This window comes from Scyliorhinus torazame, chromosome 3 (assembly GCF_047496885.1).
Source record: "Scyliorhinus torazame isolate Kashiwa2021f chromosome 3, sScyTor2.1, whole genome shotgun sequence".
Classification (NCBI taxonomy): domain Eukaryota; kingdom Metazoa; phylum Chordata; class Chondrichthyes; order Carcharhiniformes; family Scyliorhinidae; genus Scyliorhinus; species Scyliorhinus torazame.
The window spans coordinates 140085544-140108417 of record NC_092709.1 but is presented as its reverse complement, the minus strand read 5'-3'; the positions used below and the strand labels follow the sequence as shown (position 1 = coordinate 140108417).

General features: G+C 48.0%; 1 protein-coding gene across 16 annotated transcripts in view; it reads right to left on the bottom strand.

Moving 5' to 3' along the window:
• The window catches only part of ptpn13 (protein tyrosine phosphatase non-receptor type 13), a 411247-nt gene that overhangs the window by 137262 nt on the left and 251111 nt on the right, over window positions 1-22874 (bottom strand). For all 16 annotated transcript variants that reach the window (XM_072496283.1, XM_072496268.1, XM_072496267.1 and 13 more), the window contains one exon: window positions 956-1167. In XM_072496283.1, coding sequence (XP_072352384.1) covers window positions 956-1167 — 212 coding nt within the window. The remainder of the gene's footprint in view (window positions 1-955; window positions 1168-22874) is intronic.

The window sequence follows — 22874 nt, the reverse complement described above, 5'->3', positions numbered from 1 at the left end:
AAAGTACATGGGCAGCACGGTGGCGCAGTGGGTTAGCCCTGCTGCCTCATGGCGCCAAGGTCCCAGGTTCGATCCCGTCCCTGGGTCACTGTTCATGTGGAGTTTGCACATTCGCCTCGTGTCTGCATGAGTTTCGCCCCCACAACGCAAAGATCATAGATCATAGAATTTACAGTGCAGAAGGAGGCCATTCGGCCCATCGAGTCTGCACCGGCTCTTGGAAAGAGCACCCTACCCAAGGTCAACACCTCCACCCTATCCCCATAACCCAGTAACCTCACCCAACACTAAGGGCAATTTATCACGGCCAATCCACCTAACCTGCACATCTTTGGACTGTGGGAGGAAACTGGAGCACCCGGAGGAAACCCACGCACACACGGGGAGGATGTGCAGACTCCGCACAGACAGTGACCCAAGCCGGAATCGAACCTGGAACCCTGGAGCTGTGAAGCAATTGTGCTATCCACAATGCTACCGTGCAGGGAAGGTGGATTGGCCACGCTAAATTGCCCCTCGATTGGAAAAATGAATTGGTATTCTAAATTTATGAAAGAAAAGTAAAGTACAGCAACGTACAACAACAGCGCCACCTTTGTCAGCAGATTTAATGACAAAGCTTTGTCACACTTTTATATTAATATGTATAAAACATGATGAGTATTACTGGCTACGTATTAAAAACATTACAAAATGTTCGTCCTGCGTTAATGCAAAACAACACTATGATGAGCAATTCTTACAATAGTAAAACTAAATTGGCACGATTTGACTCTGTTCACATGTCTTTCATTGATATTTGTATCCAGGTGAATTTCAGGTCATCAGTTTACAAATTAGATACTTCCACTTCACTATTCAAAACACACCCAAATAGTAACAAATTATTTACATTATTAAAAAGTCAACCAGTTCATATCATATCTGATTAAAATTATTTCCAGTTTTAACATACCTGTTTTGACAGTCCTTTCAAAGGAATGTCATTCACCTGCAATATGACATCTCCAACATTAATCTTCCCACATTCTGCTGCTGGTTGCCCAGGAAATAGTTTCTTTATTTTCACTACAGTTTTGCATCGTTCAGGATCAGAGTCATTACCTTCAGCAAAACTAAAACCCAACCCAGAGGAATTTTTGATTAACTTCACCTTAAATAGGTTATCTGCAAAAGATGAAAAATAATTTTTATTTAAAATGGCTTTGAAATATCAGGTCACGGGGTAAATTTGTATTCTAAAAGGACTGAACTACACTTATAGAATTAAAGAAGAGTAGCCCCCAGGATGTCATTTGGCCCGTTGAATCTGCACTGGCTCTTTCACAGAGCAATTCAGTTAGTCTCACTCCTCTATTGTTTCCCCCACATCACTCCAATTGTTTCACGTCAGGTATTTATCCATGTTCCTTTTGAAGGCTATCTTTGTATCTGCATCCTCAACCCAATCATCCAAATTCTAAACAATCAAAGTGTAAAATGTTACCCTTCTATGTTTCCTCTACTGCTTTTGCCAATTAGCAGATATCTGTGACCTCAGATTATCGACCCTTCAGCCATTGGAAACAGACTCCCCTCATATACTTGAAATCTTTCATGATTTTAAACACCTCTATCAAATCTTCTCCTGGTCTTCTTTGCTCTAAATGTAACTAACGTCGCAGTGCCGAGAACCATTCAAGTCAATGTTTTTTGTACCCCTCCGAATCCTTCACATTCTTCCTAAAGTGTAGCGTTGAGAATTGGAAACGATACTCCAGCAGGGGCCAAGCTGCTGTTTGAAATCGGAGTTTAGTAAAACTCCTTGGCTTTTTGCACTCTGCACCTCTAGGTATAAAGCCCAGGATTCCAAATGCTTTTATTAGCTGCTTTGATTAACCGGTCCTGCCACCTTCACCGATTTGTGCACAAACAGTCCCCTGGTTTCTCTGCCCTTGCACTTTAAAATTGCACCATTTTGCCTGGCAGATCATGGTCCGAGGGGTCTAGCCGGGGTGGAAAGTTGGGGGGAAGGAACCAAGGTTGGGGGGAGGAGTTTTACAAGAGGAAGTGGAGGGGAGGAGTTGGGGAGGTTTACAACTCTTGGGTGTCATTTACAGTACTCTTTTGGAGGTTGGATAGCATGGAGTGTTGTCGTGTGGGGGGGGGGGGGGGTGGACTCTATAGGTTAATGATGGCCATGGGCGATTCCGGACTCCTTTCTCTTTTTTGCCTTTGTTTTTTTTCCCACCGTAGGATGGTTTGTTTGATTTGAGGCATATATTGACAGTTGGGTGGGGTGGTGGGAGGATGGGATCGTTGTTGATGTTAAAGGTATTGACTTTGTATTTGCTCCCATTTGTTGCCTGTTGGTGGGGTATAAATTTTGAAGGAAAATGTGAAAATGGAGAATAAAAACATTTTTTTTTTTAAATAAAAAAATTGCACCATTCAGCTTGAATTGCCTCTCCTTGTTCCTCCTTCCATAATGCATCACCTCACACATTTTTACATTGAACTTCATCCCCCATTTGTCCAACTATTCCACCAGCTTTATCTCTTACATTCTTTTGTATATCAGCTGTTACTACTCCTTTTATTCCAAGAGCTTCAATTTCATCAGAAAGGCTAATATGTGGTATTTTATGGAATATTTTTTGAAAGTCCGTATACACAACACAAACACGAGAATGCCTCCATTTCAAGGTGCTCTCACAGGGTGGCACAGGGTTCTTTTTCCTTGTTGAGGGCTAATAGGCTGGGCCTGATGATTGGAATAGAAATCCAGCAGCTTTGCTGAATATCTCTATTCAGTCCACAAGAATGACCCTGAGCTTCCAGATGCCTATCATTTTAATTCCTCACGAGCAGCAGTGGTCATTGTTACTTGTGGTCCCCTCCTGGGGCCATGGATTCTCTGTCTCCAATGGTCCCTCTCTGGAAAGCCACTTCATACATATGCTGGCCTCCCCACACAGAGGGGCACTGTTCTGCCACTAGTAAAACCTCGGTGGCCTAGGACATGGCCCATAATTAGGTTTTTAATTATTCAAATTGGCCATCTGCCTCTGGTCAGCAGGCATCCAGGTTGCTGCCAATCCTGCTGTTGGGAAACCTCCGCAGCAGCACAACTGCATTGGAGGTCCGCCCGGACCGGGCTGCTTGGTATTTTACTGGTTCACTTACTTCCCGGCCCGTTGCCTCAGGGCCAGTAAAATCCTGTCAATGTTTCACATTTGTAACCTTCCATCAGCATTTGGAAAAATTGTAAATGGCTTTGAGCAAGTGAAAGAGTGGAGGGTGATAAGAAGAACAAAAGGGGATATCTGTGCTAGGGTAGAGATCAGGAAACATTAAAAGGACAAAAGATTTCATGGTCCAAGGCGAAAGGAAGTGGTAATGGGACAAGTAAAGAAACAAATAATGTGCCCAGAGCAGGTACGAATGAAAGAATATGTGCTGGTCAAATTGAAGAGATAAAGAGGGTAAAAAAATAAACCAGCAAAGTAACATTTTTTAAAAATAAATGTTTGTTATTGGGTTTTTGAACAAAGTACATTTACCGTTATGTACACAGGATAAGAAATATATATACATACACATATATAGAAGAGAAGTGCACACCCAAACATACCCCCAAAAAAATGTAATAATAAAAAATAAAATAGAATAACTGGTAGGTATAGTGCACCAGCTCAACAGCAGCAACTCTATACAACTGGCAAAATTATTTGCAACACATAAGTAGGCGACTGTTTGTGTGTGTGTGTGTGTGTGTGTGTGTGTGTGGGGGGGGGGGGGGGGGGGGGGGGGGAGGTAAATATACATTTGGGTGCCGGAGAAACAATTACAGTGGGCAATACTCAAATGGGTTTGGTGTTGGTGTTGTCACTTGCTTCTCTCGGACGGGTCTCGCTGCCGTTGTCGTCTCGCGCTCACCTCCGCTTCAGCCGTTCCTCCCATCTTTCACGTGTATTCTCCTTGTTCTCTGTTCCTGGAGATGCCAAGTTTGTTATCGTATCCCGTGCCCTCCTTCCGGCTGTCATTTCCCTGTCTCCCCCCCACTTCCCTGGTTCTCCTCTCTTGTTCCCGGTCCCTTCCCTCTCCTCTCTCCCCTACCCCCCCCCCCCCCGTGGGTGGGTCGCGGAGCCGTCCTTTGCGGCGCTCCCGATCGCGCAAAACCCCGCACAGCAGCCGGCTTTTAATAACGCCGGCTGCAAGCGGCCTTCAAAATGGCCACGAACATGTAAAGAAAATTAGGCCGCATTGCGCATGATTGGCGATTGACATGGATTGACGATTGGCTGCCAGGCAGAGATTTGGGATAAAAGGTTCTTTTTCGGAATGGCAACCGGTGACGAGTGGTGTCCCGCAGGGTTCAGTGTTGGGGCCACAGCTGTTCTCTTTATATATTAACGATCTAGATGACGGGACTGGGGACATTCTGGCTAAGTTTGCCGATGATACAAAGATAGGTGGAGGGGCAGGTAGTATTGAGGAGGTGGGGAGGCTGCAGAAAGATTTAGGCAGTTTAGGAGAGTGGTCCAAGAAATGGCTGATGAAATTCAACGTGGGCAAGTGCGAGGTCTTGCACTTTGGAAAACAGAATAGAGGCATGGACTATTTTCTAAACGGTGACAAAATTCATAATGCTGAAGTGCAAAGGGACTTGGGAGTCCTAGTCCAGGATTCTCTAAAGGTAAACTTGCAGGTTGAGTCCGTAATTAAGAAAGCAAATGCAATGTTGTCATTCATCTCAAGAGGCTTGGAATATAAAAGCAGGGATGTACTTCTGAAGCTTTATAAAGCATTAGTTAGGCCCCATTTAGAATACTGTGAGCAATTCTGGGCCTTACACCTCAGGAAGGACATACTGGCACTGGAGTGGGTCCAGCGGAGATTCACACGGATGATCCCAGGAATGGTAGGCCTAACATACGATGAACGTCTGAGGATCCTGGGATTATATTCATTGGAGTTTAGGAGGTTGAGGGGAGATCTAATAGAAACTTACAAGATAATGAATGGCTTAGATAGGGTGGATGTAGGGAAGTTGTTTCCATTAGCAGGGGAGACTAGGACCCGGGGGCACAGCCTTAGAATAAAAGGGAGTCACTTTAGAACAGAGATGAGGAGACATTTCTTCAGCCAGAGAGTGGTGGGTCTGTGGAATTCATTGCCACAGAGGGCGGTGGAGGCCGGGACGTTGAGTGTCTTTAAGACAGAAGTTGATAAATTCTTGATTTCTCGAGGAATTAAGGGCTATGGAGAGAGAGCGGGTAAATGGAGTTGAAAGCAGCCATGATTGAATGGCGGAGTGGACTCGATGGGCCGAATGGCCTTACTTCCGCTCCTATGTCTTATGGTCTTATGACCATCGGCGCACATGCGCAAAACTATGCGCATGCGCGCCGATGATAGGGCACGCATGCGCAATGCGGCCGCTATTTATTTTTTTTAAACGGTCGGAGCTCTTTGTTTTACAAGTTCAGGATTTTTTTATTCATTTAATTTTTATTTTTTTCATTTATTTTATTTATTTTATTTTTTACAAGTTCAGGAGGTTTTATTCATTTAATTTTTTTTTTCATTTATTATATCAATATATATTTTTTTTACAAGGGGGAGTTTTATTTGATAAAATTTTACAGGAAAAAAAAAAATGCAGAACTTGGGACAGATGGAGACGCCATACTTTCCGACACCGGAAGGCTTCACCTTCATCCAACAGGTTCCATAGGAGGAGCGTGTACGAGGGCCAATGGGACCCAAAACCATTTTTGTCAGCAGCAAATAAGGTAAGAGAAAATGGTGGGTCATACAGGTCAGCCGGCGTGGGTCGTGAAGGTCGGCAGGGTTGGTTCCCAAAGGTTGGCAAAAATGGGTCCCCGGAAAAAAAGTTTGAAGAACACTGGTTTCGCTGTTCCCCCCCCCCCCCCCCCCCTCTCCCGTTCTATCCCTCCCTCTCATGCTTTGGCTACTTTCCCCTGATTATTGGCTACCTGGCTATTCTTCTGCTTGTTCGTTGGCCACAAACAATTGGTCCCAGAACAATTGGGTGAATGGCTCCTACGTTTTGTTGAAGCCGTCGTCTGACCCTCGGATGGCGAATTTGATTTTCTCCATTTGGAGAGATTCCGAGAGGTCGGACAGCCAGTCTGCAGCTTTGGGTGGTGCTGCTGACCGCCAGCCGAACAGGATTCTATGGCGGACGATCAAGGAGGCAAAGGCAAGGGCGTCCACCTTCCTCCCCAGGAATAGATCTGGCTGGTCTGAAACCCCGAAGATCGCCACTTTCGGGCATGGCTCCACCCTCATCCCCACCACTTTGGACATTGCCTCGAAGAAGGCTGTCCAGTACCCCGCAAGTCTGGGGCAAGACCAGAACATGTGTGCGTGGTTGGCCAGGCCTCCTTGGCACCGTTCACATCTATCCTCCCCCTCCGGGAAGAACCTACTCATACGGGTTCTTGTTAAGTGGGCTCTATGTACCACTTATAGCTGAGTCAGGCTGAGCCTTGCGCACGTGGAGGTGGAATTGACCCTATGCAGCGCTTCGCTCCAGAGTCCCCACCCTATTTCAATCCCCAGGTACTCCTCCCATTTCTTTCTTGTTGCGTCCAGTATGGTGTCGACCCTCTCTACCAGTCGGTCATACATGTCGCTACAGTTTCCTTTATCTAGTATGCTAGTAACTCTTCCAGTAGTGTCTGTCATGATGGTTGTGGGTACGTCCTTGTCTCCTTTCGTAGGAAGTTTTTGAGTTGTAGATACCTTAGCTCGTTCCCCCTGGCAAGCTGGAATTTCTTTGTCAGTTTGTCCAGTGTTGCGATCCTGCCGTCTGTGTACGGGTCCCTGACTGTCAGTGTCCCTCCGTCCTGCCCCCACCTATTGAAGGTGGCGTCTGTCAGTGCTGGTGTGAACCTATGGTTGTCGCAGATGGGAGCTTTGTCCGACATTTTGGTCAGGCCAAATTGCTGCCGTAGTTGGTTCCAGGATTTGAGGGTGGCTATCACCACCGGGCTGCTGGAGTGTTTTTTGGGTGGGGATGGGAGTGCTGCCTTGGTGAGGGCCCGGAGGGAGGTCCCCATGCAGGAGGCCTCTTCCGCGTGCATCCACTCGACTTCTGGTTCCTTGATCCATCCCCTTATTCGCTCGGCCGTCGCCGCCCAGTGGTAGAATTGTAGGTTTGGGGGTTTGGGAGGGCCAGCCCCCCCCACACTGGATTTTATTTTTTGTAGGACCTTCTTCGGGATCCTAGCATTCTTCCCGCCCCCCCCCCCCCCATACGAACGCCATGATTTGTTTGTCCAGCGCTTTGAAAAAGGCCTTGGGGCTGTAGATCGGAATGGATCTAAGTAGGAAGAGGTACTTGGGCAGGATGTTCATTTTGATCATCTAGACTCCCCGCGATTGAGAGTGGGAGTGTGTTCCATCTTTGCAGGTCCTTTTTTACTTCCTCTGTCAGACTGGTGAGGTTCCATTTGCGGATCCCTTTTCAGTCATGGGCTATTTGGATCCCCAGGTAGCGGAATTTGTCTCGGGCTTGTTTAAACGGCAGTCCCGTTAGTGTTGCCCCCCCCCCCTACTTGTGGGTGTACTGGGAAGATCTCGCTTTAGCTCATGTTGAGTTTGTAGCTCGAGAAGGCACCAAACTCTTTCAGGAGCGCAATGATTCCGCCCATGCTGCTTTGTGGGTCCGAAATGTAGAGGAGCAGGTCATCCGCATAGAGTGAGAATCTGTGCTCTCTGCCACCCCTTCGGATCCCCCTCCAGCTTTTTTGCTGCTCTGAGCGTGATTGCTAGTGGTTCGATCGCTCGAGCGAACAGCAACAGGGACACTGGGCATCCTTGTCTGGTGCCCCTGTGCAGCTGGAAGTATCGGGAGTTGGTGTTGTTGGTCTGTACGCTCGCCATGGGAGGGTTGTATAGCTTTACCCAGGAGGTAAATCCTGTTCTAAGCCCGAAAGGCTCCAGTACCTCTAGGAGGTATTTCCATTCAACTCTGTCGAAGGCCTTTTCTGCATCTAGGGAGACAATCACCTCTGGTGTTTCTCCCCGGAGGGGGTCATTATCACGTTCAGCAGGCACCTGATGTTCGAAGTAAGCTGTCTACCTTTGACAAAGCCCGTCTGGTCCTCTGCGACCATCCCTGGTACACAGTCTTCTAGCCTTTTGGCTAGGATTTTGGCCAATAGTTTGGAATTTGCGTTCAGCAGTGAGATGGGTTTGTATGACCCACATTCCGTTGGGTCTTTGTCTTTCTTAGGTATCAGCGAGATTGAGGCCAGTGCTAGCGTGGGCGGCACTGTGCCCCTAGCTAGCGAGTCTGTGAACATCTCCCGCAGGTGCGGGGCCAGTGCTGTCGCAAATTTTTTGTAGAAGTCCACCAGAACCTGTCTGGTTCCAGCACCTTCCCCGCCTGCATGGAGCTAATGCTGTCCATGATCTCTCCCAGTGCTAGTGGTGCTTCCAGGCCCCGTTTTCTGCCCTCCCCCACGACTGGAATGTCCAGTCCATCAAGGAACCGTTTCATCCCGGACTCCCCCATTGGGGGCTCTGAGGTGTACAGCCCTTGGTAGAAGGTCTTGAAGGTTTTGATGATCATTTCTGGTTCTGTTTCTCATGTGCCTCTGGTATCCCTGATTTGTGCAATTTCTCTTGTGGCTGCCTGCTTTCTCAGCTGGTGTGCCAACAGGCGGCTGGCTTTGTCTCTGTGTTCGTATAGGGTCCCATGTGCCTGGCGGAGTTGGTGCACTGCTTTCCTGGTGGAGAGCAGATCAAAGTTCCTTTGTAGCTCTTTCCTCTCCCCCAGGAGCTCTACGGTCGGGGCCTCGGAGTATTTACGGTCTACCTCCAGTATGGAGTCGACCAGCTGTTGCTTAGCTGCCCTTTCCTCCCTATCTCTTTGTGCTTTGAAAGCGAAGATTTTCCCCTCTTAGTATGGCCTTTAGCGCTTCCCAGAACGTGGAGGGAGAGACCTCCCCGTTCTGGTTGTTCTCCGTGTACTCTGCTACAGCCCGCGATATCTTTTCGTTGAAGGCCTTGTCAGACCAGCAAAGAAACATGAAGCGAAATGGGAGAGATGTTATGAATGAAAAGTGTTACACTCAGTGTTGAGTCCAAAAGACTGTTCGGTGTCCAGTCGAAAGATGACGTGCTGTTCTTTGAACTTGCACTGACCTTTACTAGAATTTCAGGAGTCCAAAGATAGTCAGAGTGGAAAAAGGAGAAGAATTCAGCTGGAAAACGGGGGCCATAGATGGTGAGAATGAAGGACATAAAAGGGCAATGATGTTGCAATGAAGTGAGGAGAGCTGTTTTTCCTGGCAGCTTTGCACTGGAGGTGGCGGAAATGACAGCGGATGATGAACTAAGTCAATAGGAATCAGGGCAAAACGCTCCATTGGTTGGAGTCATACCTAACACAAAGAAAGATAACTGTGGTGGTTGGAGATCAATTATCTCAGTCCTGGGACATTGCAGTAGAGATTCCACAGGATAATATCCTAGGCCCAACCATCTTCAGCTGTTTCATCAGTGACCTTCCCTCCATCCCCTTAAGGTCAGAAATGGAGATGTTTACCCATTGTTCAGCACATTCACGACTCCTCAGATACTGAAGCCATCGGTGTCCATATGAAAAAAACCTGGACAAGATTCAGGCTTGGGCTGATAAGTGGCAAATTACATTTACATCACACTCGTGCCAGGCAATGACTATCTCCAACAAGAGAGAATCAAACCATCTCCCTTTGGCTTTCAATGACATTACCTTCGCTGAATCCTCCACTGTAAACATCCTGGGGGTTACCACTGACCAGAAACTGAACTAGACCAACCATATAAATACTCTCCACTTGCATGGATGAGTGCAGCTCCAACAACATTTAAAAAGCTCAACATCCTCCAAAGCAGCTTGCTTGACTAGCACCCCATCCACAACCTTCTAGGTTCACTCCTTCCATCACCGATGCAGAGTAGCAGCAGTATACCGTCTACAAGATGCACTGAAGTAATGTACAAAGACTACTTTGACAGCACCTTCCAAATGTGCAGCCTCCATTACCTCGAAGGACAGAGGCAGTAGATGTATGGGATTACCCCGCCTGTAAGGTCTCCTCCAAGCCACACACCATGCTGACTTGGAACTATACTGCCATTCTTTCATTGTTGTGGAGTCAAAATCCTGTAATGCCCTGTTGCTAACTTTTGGTTGGCTCTTAATTTGGCTCTCTTTAATCACGTTTGCTCAAGAATCACCAGGTATCTTTTGATACCGCCACAAGGTTCAGAACCGAATACTGATCAATGACTTGATACACCAGTTAGTAAGTTCAAAAGCAATGCTCATTTATTTACACAGTCAAGCCTACTCGTGCATAAACTCTACAAACTAAACTACTGGTAATTGACTTCAGGAAGCAAAGTACTGTACACACCCCTGTCAGCATCAACAGGGCCGAGGTGGAGATGGTTAGCAGTTTCAAATTCCTAGGGGTGCACATCTCCAAAAATCTGTCCTGGTCCACCCACGTCGACGCTACTACCAAGAAAGCACAACAGCACCTATACTTCCTCAGGAAACGAAGGAAATTCGGCATGTCCACATTAACTCTTACCAACTTTTACAGATGCACCATAGAAAGCATCCTATCAAGCTGCATCACAGCCTGGTATGGAAACTGCTCGGCCCAGGGCCGCAAGAAACTTCAGAGAGTCGTGAACACCGCCCAGTCGATCACACGAACCTGCCTCCCATCCATTGACTCCATCTACACCTCCCACTGCCTGGGGAAAGCGGGCAGTATAATCAAAGGTCCCTCCCACCCGGCTTATTCACTCTTCCAACTTCTTCCATCGGGCAGGAGATACAGAAGTCTGAGAACACGCACGAACAGACTCAAAAACAGCTTCTTCCCCACTGTCACCAGACTCCTAAATGACCCTCTTATGGACTGATTTCATTAACACTACACCCTGTATGCTTCATCCGATGCCAGTGCTTTTGTAGTTACATTGTATATGTTGTGTTGCCCTATTATGTATTTTCTTTTATTCCCTTTTCTTCTCATGTACTTAATGATCTGTTGAGCTGCTTGCAGAAAAATACTTTTCACTGTACCTCGGTACACGTGACAATAAACAAATCCAATCCAATCTTACTAAAGCCTATACTAACCTGCTGGGTTGAGCTGTTTACAGGGTAGCAACTAGGAGCGTCTATCTCGTACCGTGCGTTGACTTGGGACTTACTTGGTCTGGTGCAGCTGCTAGGCAGGTCTCTCTCTTCGGTGAGAGCTAAAGCCAAAAGGAGGAAGATTCTCCCTTGGGGGATACCTTTTATACTAAAAAGGGCTTTGCGTGCCTTTGGGCGGGCCTTGAACTTGGCCTCAACTAATTGGGTCTTTCCAATCATCTGTATCGATTGTCCTCCAATAGAGGGGTGGTTCCCTGATCGCTGGGTGTGTCCTGGTGTCTGTCAGTCTGCTTTGTCTTAGCTTCTTCTGGCGCCGAGGAGTCTGCCTTAACATTGTGTATCTAAATGTTTCCCTTTTGTCCCCGGAGATGGCTCATTAGTATGTAGATTGTTTGGTAGTTTCTGTCCTGTCTGAGAGTTTAAGGTTCTAATCAACAGACAGAGCTTGCACCAGCTTGTTTCTTAGCATTGTCCAATTTTCCCTTCATTCTTTGCAAGTGTCCATTTTGTAATTGGGACGTGGCCATCCCAGATAGCTACAGCCCTTCCCAATGGCAATGTGGATGTGCCTGATGTGTTAGCTGAGTTGGTTCAATATTGATTGCAACTGGATGCAGTGAAACTAGAAACAGGCTTCCGACACAGAAGATGGTCCAACACTGTTTTGTTGAACTTGCTGATTGCTGTACATAATCTGCTGTGGGTTGACATTCTATTAATCTAACTGATAACTTCCTACTGGCTTGATCAGACTAACTCTCTACCACATGGAGATGGTGCTTACTGGCTTGTGCACTCTAACTATCTCAGTAGCTGTGTCCTGTGAGAGAGAGAGAGTCTTAATGCCCTGTGGGCTTTATAGTGATGGTGACCTGTCTGGTGATTGGTTGTTCTATGTCGTGTGTGTTCATTGGTTATCCTGTGTGTCAATCACTGCCTGTCTGCATCTCATTATATACATGAGTGGATATTATGACATCTCCCCTTTTTAAAATAAATTTTGGAACGTGGCGGTATATACATGCATGACTATGTACAAGTGGTGAATGAATGAACAAATGTACACGGGAAGGTGTCTATCGTGCCGATACAGAGCAAACTGAACAAAATTTACAAGATTTAAGTCTATAGATTCAGTCTTTGTGGCGGGCGCCAAATTCTTGTTGATCGCCTCCGAGGTGGAGGGGGGGGGGACGCCGGCACCTGGACAGGCGGGATTGCTGCCATTTCAGTGGCCTCGTGGACAGGTGGGATCGCTGCCAGATCGGTGGCCATGTGGGGCAAGATGTCCTGAGGCGGCATGATGACATGCGGAGAAGTGTGGTCAGGTGGTGGGCAGGGAACTTTGCGCAGCGCCCTCCTGTTGCGCCGTAGAATGGAGCCATCAGCCAGTTGAACAATGAAAGACCTGGGGGCAGCCTGTCTGACGACAACAGCTGGGGATGAACAGCCTCCCTCAGGCAACTGGACGCGAACAACATCTTCTGGAGCCAGCGCAGGCAGATCCGTGGCATGAGCATCATACGTGATCTTCTGCTGGTCCCTGGATCACTGCACTTTCTGCAGCACCGTGGAGATGGTCAAGGTCCGGAACATGGATGGCTGGAACAGTCATCCTCAGGTTGCGGTTCATGAGCAGCTGCGCCGGAGACAAACCAGTCGACAGAGGGGTTGCCCTGTATGCCAACAGCGCCAGGTTGAAATCTGAGGCTAGTCTGCAGCCTTGCACAGCAACCGCTTGACAATATGGACACCTTTTTCGGCCTTCCAGTTTGATTGCGGGTAATGGGGACTGGATGTGATATGCCTTAAGTGGTAGGATCGTGCAAAGTCGGGCCACTCCTGGCTGTAGAAACATGGACCGTTGTCACTCATTACCGTGAATGGTATCCCCTGCCTGGCAAATGTCTCTTTGCAGGCTTTGATGACTGACTTGGACGTGAGGTCCGACAGTTTCACCACTTCCGGGTAGCTGGAGAAGTAGTCGACCAAGAGCATGTAATCACGCCCATTTGCGTGAAAGAGGTCTATCCCCACCTTGGACCACGGAGAAGTCACGATCTTGTGCTGTTGCAGTGTTTCCTTGGGCTGAGCTGGTTGAAACTTCTGGCATGTTGTGCAGTTGAGGACCGTGTTGGCAATGTCCTGACTGATGCCAGGCCAGTAAACTGCCTGCCGAGCTCCGCGTTGACATTCCTCGACCCCAAGGTGACCCTCATGGATCTGTCTGAGCACCATGGTTTGCATAGTTTGGGGAATGACGATTCTATCTAGTTTAAGAAGGATCCCCTCAACAACCGTTAACTCGTCCTTAACGTTGAAGAACTGGGGGCACTGCCCCCTTTGCCAGCGATGGCGAGGTGTTGCATCACGCGCGGCAGTAGAGGATCTTTGGCAGTTTCTTCGTGTATTTGGACAGCTCGTTCATCAGTGGCTGGGAGGTTGCTGGCACACGACTGCATCTGTGCCTCAAGGTGGCGAATGAAGTCGCCCTGTTCACACAGGCGTGGTGATGGATCGGGATAGGGCATCTGCGATGATCAGCTCCTTACCCGGTGTATAGATGAGTTCGAAGTCATATCGGCGGAGACGAAGAAGAATTCGCTGCAGCCGAGGTGTCATGTCATTTAAATCCTTCTGGATTATGTGGACTAAAGGCCTGTGGTCTGTTTCCACCGTGAACTTTGGCAGACCGTATACGTAGTCATGAAACTTGACTATTCCTGTCAGGAAACCCAAGCACTCCTTTTCGATCTGGGCATACCGTTGTTCGGTGAGAGTCATGGCCCTGGATGCATATGCCACTGGAGCCCAGGACGAGGAGTTGTCTCGTTGGAGGAGCACAGCCACAATGCCATCCTGGCTTGCGTCTGTGGATATCTCGGTATCCTTGGTTGGGTCAAAGAACGCCAGTACTGGGGCTGTGGTGATCTTCGCCTTCAGCTCAAGCCAATCCGCTTTATGTGCGGGAAGCCACTGGAACACTGTCGACTTTTTAACGAGATGCCGGAGGGCCATGGTATGGGATGCCATGTTGGGAATGAATTTTCAGAGAAAATTTACCATCCCAAGGAAACGGAGGACCGCCTTTTTGTCCTCTGGGGTCTTCATGGCATTGATTGCCAGCACCTTGTCAGTGTCAGGTTGCATACCCTGCTGTGAAATGTGGTCACCCAGAAACTTGATAGTGGACTGCCCAAATGAGCATTTGGCCCAGTTGAGCTGGAGGCCATTTTCATGAATGCTCTGGAGGACCTGTTTGAGGTGATCAATGTGATCCTCGGGCGTCGTGGACCAGGTGATCACATCGTCCACATAGATTCGCACCCCCTCGATGCCCTCCATCATTTGCTCCATTATGCGATGAAATACTTCCGAAGCTGAGATCATACCAAAACCTATGCGGTTGTAGCAACACCTGCCGAACGGAGTGTTAAATGTGCACAGCTTTCGACTGGAGTCATCCAGCTGTATCTGCCAGAAACCGCGGGAGGCGTCCAGCTTGGTAAAGAATTTGGCATGAGCCATCTCACAGGTTAATTCTTCACGCTTCGGGATCGGGTAGTGCTCTCGCATTATGTTGCGATTCAGGTCTTTGGGATCAATGCAAAGGCGGAGTTCACCAGAGGGCTTTGGCGCAGACCGTGCAGCTGACCCAGTCTGTTGGTTCCGTGACGTTTGAGATGATGCCCTGGTCTTGGAGCTCTCGTAGCTGCATTTTCAGACGATCCTGGAGGGGAGCCGGCACCCGGCGTGGTGCATGGATGACTGGGGTGGCATTCGGCTAGAGTAGTATCTTGTAGCGATATGGGTGCGTGCCCATCCCATCAAACACATTGTCGTATTGCGTGAGAATGTCGTCTATCTCAGCCTGGAGATTCGCATTGGGCGAGGCAGTCGCCGGTGTCGAGGACATGACATGGACTCGCTGGACCAGATTTAGGAGTTTGCATGCACGAGCACTGAGCAGGGATGCCTTGTCAGGCTGGACGATCTTGAATCTTAAAGTCGCCTTGATTGCCTTGTGAGATACACCTAGCTGACACGATCCACTGGCAGCTATGGCATTACCATTGTAGTCAAGGAGCTGGCAGGCTGGTGGAAGAATGCTAGGTTGGTCTCAGATGATGTCGAGGTCCGATGGTGATATGAGGTTTGCAGACGCGCCAGTGTCCAATTTGAATCGGATGCGAGATTGGTTGACTGTGATGACAGCACACCACTCGCCGTCAGGATCCACACTCAGGATTGAAAGGCGGTTTGCAGGCGCGGTGGAGACCAGCTCGCGTATGGGGATGATGCCCACCCGATATGGAGACTCGAGGCAGTCCGCATCGGGGTCCGTTGGGCTGTTGGGATCAAAATCCTGCATGCCTTGTTGTACGCAGCGGACACGTCTGTGCTGCAGTTGGGATCGCTGACTGCTGCTCGGTGGAGCGGACCTGCAGAAGGCCGCGCAATGCCCAGGCTTTCCACACTGTAGACATCGCCTTCCTTTGACTGGACATTGCCGCTTTAAATGGGCGGAGCCACAATTTGGACACATCATGACACTGACGTCAGCGCATTCTGTGCGCCGTCGCACATGCGCAGTGCGGTCGGCTGACGTTCGCACATACGCATTAGGGTCTTCGGCCTCATCGTCCACCCGGTCGTGGCGCACATGCGTAGGGACCCGGGAAAAGCGCGCGAAGCGGCCACTCTCCTCGATGCTCAGGCCTTGCATTTGTGCGATGGCCTGTGCCCTTTCTGATTCGTGGGAGGCCAGTTTTACCGTTTCTGCCGCCCTGATGCGGGAGTAGCGATTTCTGGCATGCTCATGGACAACCCACATTCCGACGGCGACGGAGAGGGTCAACTGTTTGATTTAGAGGAGCTGCTCCGCAGGGAGTCGGACTGGACCCTGAAAACGATCTGATCCTGGATCATGGAATCAGCCGTCGAGTCATAATTACATGACTGCGCTAGGATGCAGCGATGGGTCAAGAAGGACAGAAAAGCTTCATCCTTACCCTGAAGCCTCTGTTGGAAGATGTACCGTTCAAAGCTCTCACTCACCTCAATTTCGCAGTGGCTGTCGAATTTCAGCAGAACTGTCTTGAACTTCATCATGTCTTTGCCATCGGCAAACGTGAGAGAGTTATAAATATGGATGGCTTGATCCCCGCAGTCGACAGGAACAGCTCGATCTTTCTGGCATCCGATGCCTCGAGGTCGGAGGCCTCGATGTACAGGAGGAACTTCTGTTTGAAGACTTTCCAGTTGGTGCCGAGGTTGTCGGAGATCCGGAGTTGCGGCGGAGGCGGAATCTTTTCCATGCTGCTGGATGGCTGCCTGCTGGTTGTTGCAGATTCACTCGAGGTAGGTTTGTTAGAATTAATAGATCCCTGGTACCATGATGTGTTAGTTGAGTAGGTTCAACGCTGACTGCAACTGGATGCAGTGAAACTAGAAACAGGCTTCCGACACTGGAGATGGTCCAACACTGTTTTATTGAACTTGCTAATTGCTGTACATAATCTGCTGTGGGTTGACACTCTATTAATCTAACTGATAACCTTCTACTGGCTTGACCAGACTAGCTCTCTACCACATGGAGATGGTGCTCACTGGCTTGTGCACTCTAACTATCTCAGTAGCTGTGTCCTGTGTGAGAGTGAGAGAGAGAGAGAGAGAGAGAGAGAGAGAGAGAGAGAGAGAGAGAGAGAGAGAGAGAGAGAGAGAGTGAGAGTGAGAGAGAGAGAGAGAGTCTTAATGCCCAGACATATAATGCCTGCTGAAATTCAATGTGCATTTCCACAAAGGCGAACAGAAACTAATTGACAATGGTTTTCATAGAATTTACAGTGCAGAAGGAGGTCATTCGGCCCAACGAGTGCACCAGCCCTTGGAAAGAGCAACCTAACCAAGCCCACACCTCCACCTTACCCCCCGTAACCCAGTAACCCCACCCAACCCAACATTTTTGGACACGAAGGGCAATTTATCATGGCCAATCCACCTAACCTGCACATCTTTGGACTGTGGGAGGAAACCGGAGCACCTGGAGGAAACCCACGCAGACACGGGGAGGATGTGCAGACTCCGCACAGTCAGTGACCCAAGCCGGCAATCGAAACTGGGACCCTGGAGCTGTGAAGCAACTGTGCTAACCACTGTGCTATTGTGCTGCCCCTTTTATACCTTTATATGGAGGTATACCTGTTCCTATCTCACCAAACCTGGAACAATAGGAGTCATTCAAGTTAATAGTTGAGACATTTAAAAGGTTAATTACCTCAGCTAAAAGACAATGGATGGGGCTATGCCCCTAGATCTGGGCTAACCCAATATCTAAAATGGAAGCCTGATTCGACGTTTGGGATAACAGCCATTTTAAGTTTGAACTGTATAAAGTCTGGCTGAGAACAGCCACCTTGTGCAGAGAACCAAGGCAACCTCTGTAAGACAGTTCTAGCCCACCGCCCTCAGTAAATTAACTGTGGAACGCATGCGAGAGCTGGGATTCTCCTGTACTGGGAGTCACAGACGAAGTTGTCCAGACATCCTCATTGTTTTGCTGAAAAATGAATCCAGGCAACCTTTGAGTGCCGTGCTGCAGACCCAGTAAAGAAAAGGGACCTCCACTTGTTCCCAAAGCTACTCTACCTGCTGAGTCCGTCTGAAAAGGCAAACACCGACCATTCAACTACAGAAGCCATCAGCTGCTGAACGCAACTCTTTAACTTGAACCCTTCACTCCAGATAACCAACAGATCAACTGTGAGCTACAGACCCGCAACAATATCTTAAAGGACTGAACTGAATTTCACCTTTAGAAGAAATAAGAACAGAAAGTGCTGGAGAAACTCAGCAGGACTGGCAGCATCAATTGAGAGAAACTGAGTTTCTGTTTCGAGTCCAATATGAGTCTTTGGGACCCATCTATATAAGTATCTTTTATTAATCTGCATTTAATTAGTAACTTTATTATTTCTATTTAAGTTACTTTTGGATAGTCAGAGGCTTTTCCCCAGGGTAGAGGGGTCAATTACTAGGGGAATAGGTTTAAGGTGAGAGGGGCAAGGTTTAGAGTAGATGTATGAGGCAAGTTTTTTTTTTTTTTTTTTTTTTTTTTTTTTTACACAGAGGGTAGTGGGTGCCTGGAACTCGCTACCGGAGGAGGTGGTGGAACCAGGGACGATAGTGACATTTAAGGGGCATCTTGACAAATACATGAATAGGATGGGAAGAGAGGGATACGGACCCAGGAAGTGTAGAAGATTGTAGTTTAGTCGGGCAGCAAGGTCAGCACGGGCTTGGAGAGCCCAAGGGCCTGTTCCTGTGCTGTACATTTCTTTGTTCTTTGTCTTTTGTTACAGCAATAATTTTGTAATAAGTGAACCTTTATCTTGTTTAAGATTAAAGCTTTGCTACTGGGTATTTTTAAATTGAACCATTCGCAAATTAAAAGTGGGCGACATATAAACACACATAAAAAGTTAACTCATGGACCACTTTGAGGAAATGCCTTTTTACACGGCCGTGACAGAGTGGGTGGAAAGGTCAAGACTAGAGCATACCGATTTAAAGTGATTAGCAAAAGAAGCACAAGTGACACGAGGAAAAACTTTTTATACAGCAACTGATAAGGATCTGGAATTCACTGCCTGAGAGTGTGGTGGAAGCTGATATAACCATGATTTACAAAAGGGAATTGGTGAAGCACTAAATGGAAAAGAAATTGCAGAGCTAAGGGGAAAGTGCGGAGGAGTAGGCCCGGACTCGATGGGTTGAACAATTTCCTTCTATGGTGTACCGTTCTATAGTTTTAAGGCAACAACTGAATTCCATTTTAAACAAGTCTCCAATCCTCTCTCAGTCACTTTGCCTGACTTATTTCCTCCTCTTACACTTTTCAGTGTTTTTTATCTTTATCATGATTCGCCCTTATATTTTTAAGCTGGTTGTCATGTCATATACCCTTAAACCTATTAACTCCTTCATAATCCAACAACCATTGTTTTAATGATCCTTCCCTTTCCTGTTGATAGGTATAGAACATAGAACATAGAAAATACAGCACAGAACAGGCCCTTCGGCCCACGATGTTGTGCCGAACCTTTGTCCTAGATTAATCATAGATTATCATTGAATTTACAGTGCAGAAGGAGGCCATTCGGCCCTTTGAGTCTGCACCAGCTCTTGGAAAGAGCACCCTACCCAAACTCAACACCTCCACCCAACACCAAGGGCAATTTGGACATTAAGGGCAATTTATCATTGGCCAAGTCACCTAATCCGCACATCTTTGGACTGTGGGAGGAAACCGGAGCACCCGGAGGAAACCCACGCAGACACGGGGAGGACGTGCAGACTCCGCGCAGACAGTGACCCAAGCCGGAATCGAACCTGGGACCCTGGAGCTGTGAAGCAATTGTGCTATCCACAATGCTACCGTGCTGCCCTTAAGAACAAATAAATCTACACTATATCATTTTACCGTAATCCATGTACCTATCCAATAGCTGCTGGAAGGTCCCTAATGTTTCTGACTCAACTACTTCCGCAGGCAGTGCATTCCATGCCCCCACTACTCTCTGGGTAAAGAAACTACCTCTGACATCCCTCCTATATCTTCCACCTTTCACCTTAAATTTATGTCCCCTTGTAATGGTTTGTTCCACCCGGGGAAAAAGTCTCTGACTGTCTACTCTACCTATTCCCCTGATCATCTTATAAACCTCTATCAAGTCGCCCCTCATCCTTCTCCGTTCTAATGAGAAAAGGCCTAGCACCCTCAACCTTTCCTCGTAAGACCTACTCTCCATTCCAGGCAACATCCTGGTAAATCTCCTTTGCACCTTTCCAAAGCTTCCACATCCTTCCTAAAATGAGGTGACCAGAACTGTACACAGTACTCCAAATGTGGCCTTACCAAAGTTTTGTACAGCTGCATCATCACCTCACGGCTCTTAAATTCAATCCCTCTGTTAATGAACGCGAGCACACCATAGGCCTTCTTCACAACTCTATCCACTTGAGTGGCAACTTTCAAAGATGTATGAACATAGACCCCAAGATCTCTCTGCTCCTCCACATTGCCAAGAACTCTACCGTTAACCCTGTATTCCGTATTCATATTTGTCCTTCCAAAATGGACAACCTCACACTTTTCAGGGTTAAACTCCATCTGCCACTTCTCAGCCCAGCTCTGCATCCTATCTATGTCTCTTTGCAGCCGACAACAGCCCTCCTTACTATCCACAACTCCACCAATCTTCGTATAGTCTGCAAATTTACTGACCCACCCTTCAACTCCCTCATCCAAGTCATTAATGAAAATCACAAACAGCAGAGGACCCAGAACTGATCCCTGCGGTACGCCACTGGTAACTGGGATCCAGGCTGAATATTTGCCATCCACCACCACTCTCTGACTTCTATCGGTTAGCCAGTTCGTTATCCAACTGGCCAAATTTCCCACTATCCCATGCCTCCTTACTTTCTGCATAAGCCTACCATGGGGAACTTCATCAAATGCCTTACTAAAATCCATGTACACTACATCCACTGCTTTACCTTCATCCACATGCTTGGTCACCTCCTCAAAGAATTCAATAAGACTTGTAAGGCAAGACCTACCCCTCACAAATCCGTGCTGACTATCCCTAATCAAGCAGTGTCTTTCCAGATGCTCAGAAATCCTATCCTTCAGTACCCTTTCCATTACTTTGCCTACCACCGAAGTAAGACTAACTGGCCTATAATTCCCAGGGTTATCCCTAGTTCCTTTTTTGAACAGGGGCACGACATTCGCCACTCTCCAATCCTCTGGTACCACCCCTGTTGACAGTGAGGACGAAAAGATCATTGCCAACGGCTCTGCAATTTCATCTCTTGCTTCCCATAGAATCCTTGGATATATCCCGTCAGGCCCGGGGGACTTGTCTATCCTCAAGTTTTTCAAAATGCCCAACACATCTTCCTTTCTAACCAGTATTTCCTCGAGCTTACCAATCTGTTTCACACTGTCCTCTCCAACAATATCGCCCCTCTCATTTGTAAATACAGAAGAAAAGTACTCGTTCAAGACCTCTCCTATCTCTTCAGACTCAATACACAATCTCCCGCTACTGTCCTTGATCGGACCTACCCTCGCTCTAGTCATTCTCATATTCCTCACATATGTGTAAAAGGCCTTGGGGTTTTCCTTGATCCTACCCGCCAAAGATTGTTCATGCCCTCTCTTAGCTCTCCTAATCCCTTTCTTCAGTTCCCTCCTGGCAAACACATCAGTTCCCTCCTGGCAAACACATCTCCCTATGTGTTTAGACTTGTACCCAAACCAACTCTTCTTTGCAGGACACCCATTGCTTCATTGGCAAATGGAAATTTAATCTTTTATTTCAAATTACTCCAGGCAGATATCCCTTCAATTCACCGAAAGGATTCCTCATGCAGTTTTAATATTTGTTTTTAATCTTCGATTTCTCTTAATCTGGACCATATTATACTATGATCATTATTTCCAAGATGCTCCCTCACTGTGAATTCCTCTGCTTGAGCCACATCATTCCCCAGAGCTAGATCCAGCAATGCCTCCACCCCCGGTGGGCAGGAAACATACTGATCAAGAAAATCCTTCAGGGGTCTTTACCCTCACTAGCATTGAATGCTGAATAGCACTTTGAAAATCCTGCACTCCTGGAGGAGTCCTGCACTGCCTGCCTCTTCCGACTCTTCTGGATGACCACCCCCACTTATAGTTCAGAGGTCAAGCTGTTTGTGCGGTGACCACCTCCTGCAACCCTGGAAATATTCAGCCACCCCATAATGCCCTGGAGGGAACCCCAGATTCCTTAATGATGCATCCATCGTTATATTATGATGGAGTTGAGTCTTGCATCACTGCAATGGCAACTGTATTTGGCAGGTCAAAGTTTACCATGTTAAAATATCCAATAGCTCATTAATGTGTGTTTTTGTTTATTCACAAATCATATGGGAATGGGGACAAAATGAACTCACATAGAACAGGGGAACTTCGGAGAGCATGGGCAAGATTCTCCGCAGCCTGACGGCGAAATTGTGATCGGCAATCGGACAGAAAATGGGCTCCGACACGGAAATCAGGGTCACCGCCGGTTTTGACACCAGTCTGCCATGCTACGCCCCGTCCAAAATGGTGTCATCGTGACACGCGCCGTTGGCCGGCCCACCTGCGATGCTCTGCCCCCGATGGATCGAGTTCCCAATGGCACGGGACACGTGGTCTGAGCCAGCGTGCCAGCTGCGGTCTGTGTCCAGCACCACCACAGTCGGCTGGGATCCATGCCGCTGGCAGGGTGGGGGGGGGGGGCATCTGCTAGGGCTGAGGGGGGTTACGCGCACGGCCAGCGCCATGTTGTACGGCGCAACTGGTACAGGTCGTCAGCCGTGCGCATGTGCGGCCTGGGACCCGCCCATTCTCCGCCCGTTTTCGGTGCGGGCGACGGGGGGTTTCAGTCAGCGCCGGTGCTAGCCCCTCACCGGTACCGGAATCGGTGAGGGGTCGACGCCGAATTTCCTGTTGTGAAAGTCGACACATGCTACACTGGTGTCAGCACTTAGTCTCCAGAACGGAGAATCCAGCCCCATGTTATGTCTAGGATTGAGATACATGGAAAAATTTGTCTTTAAAGCCACTAAGAAAATGGAAGAAAAAAAACATACC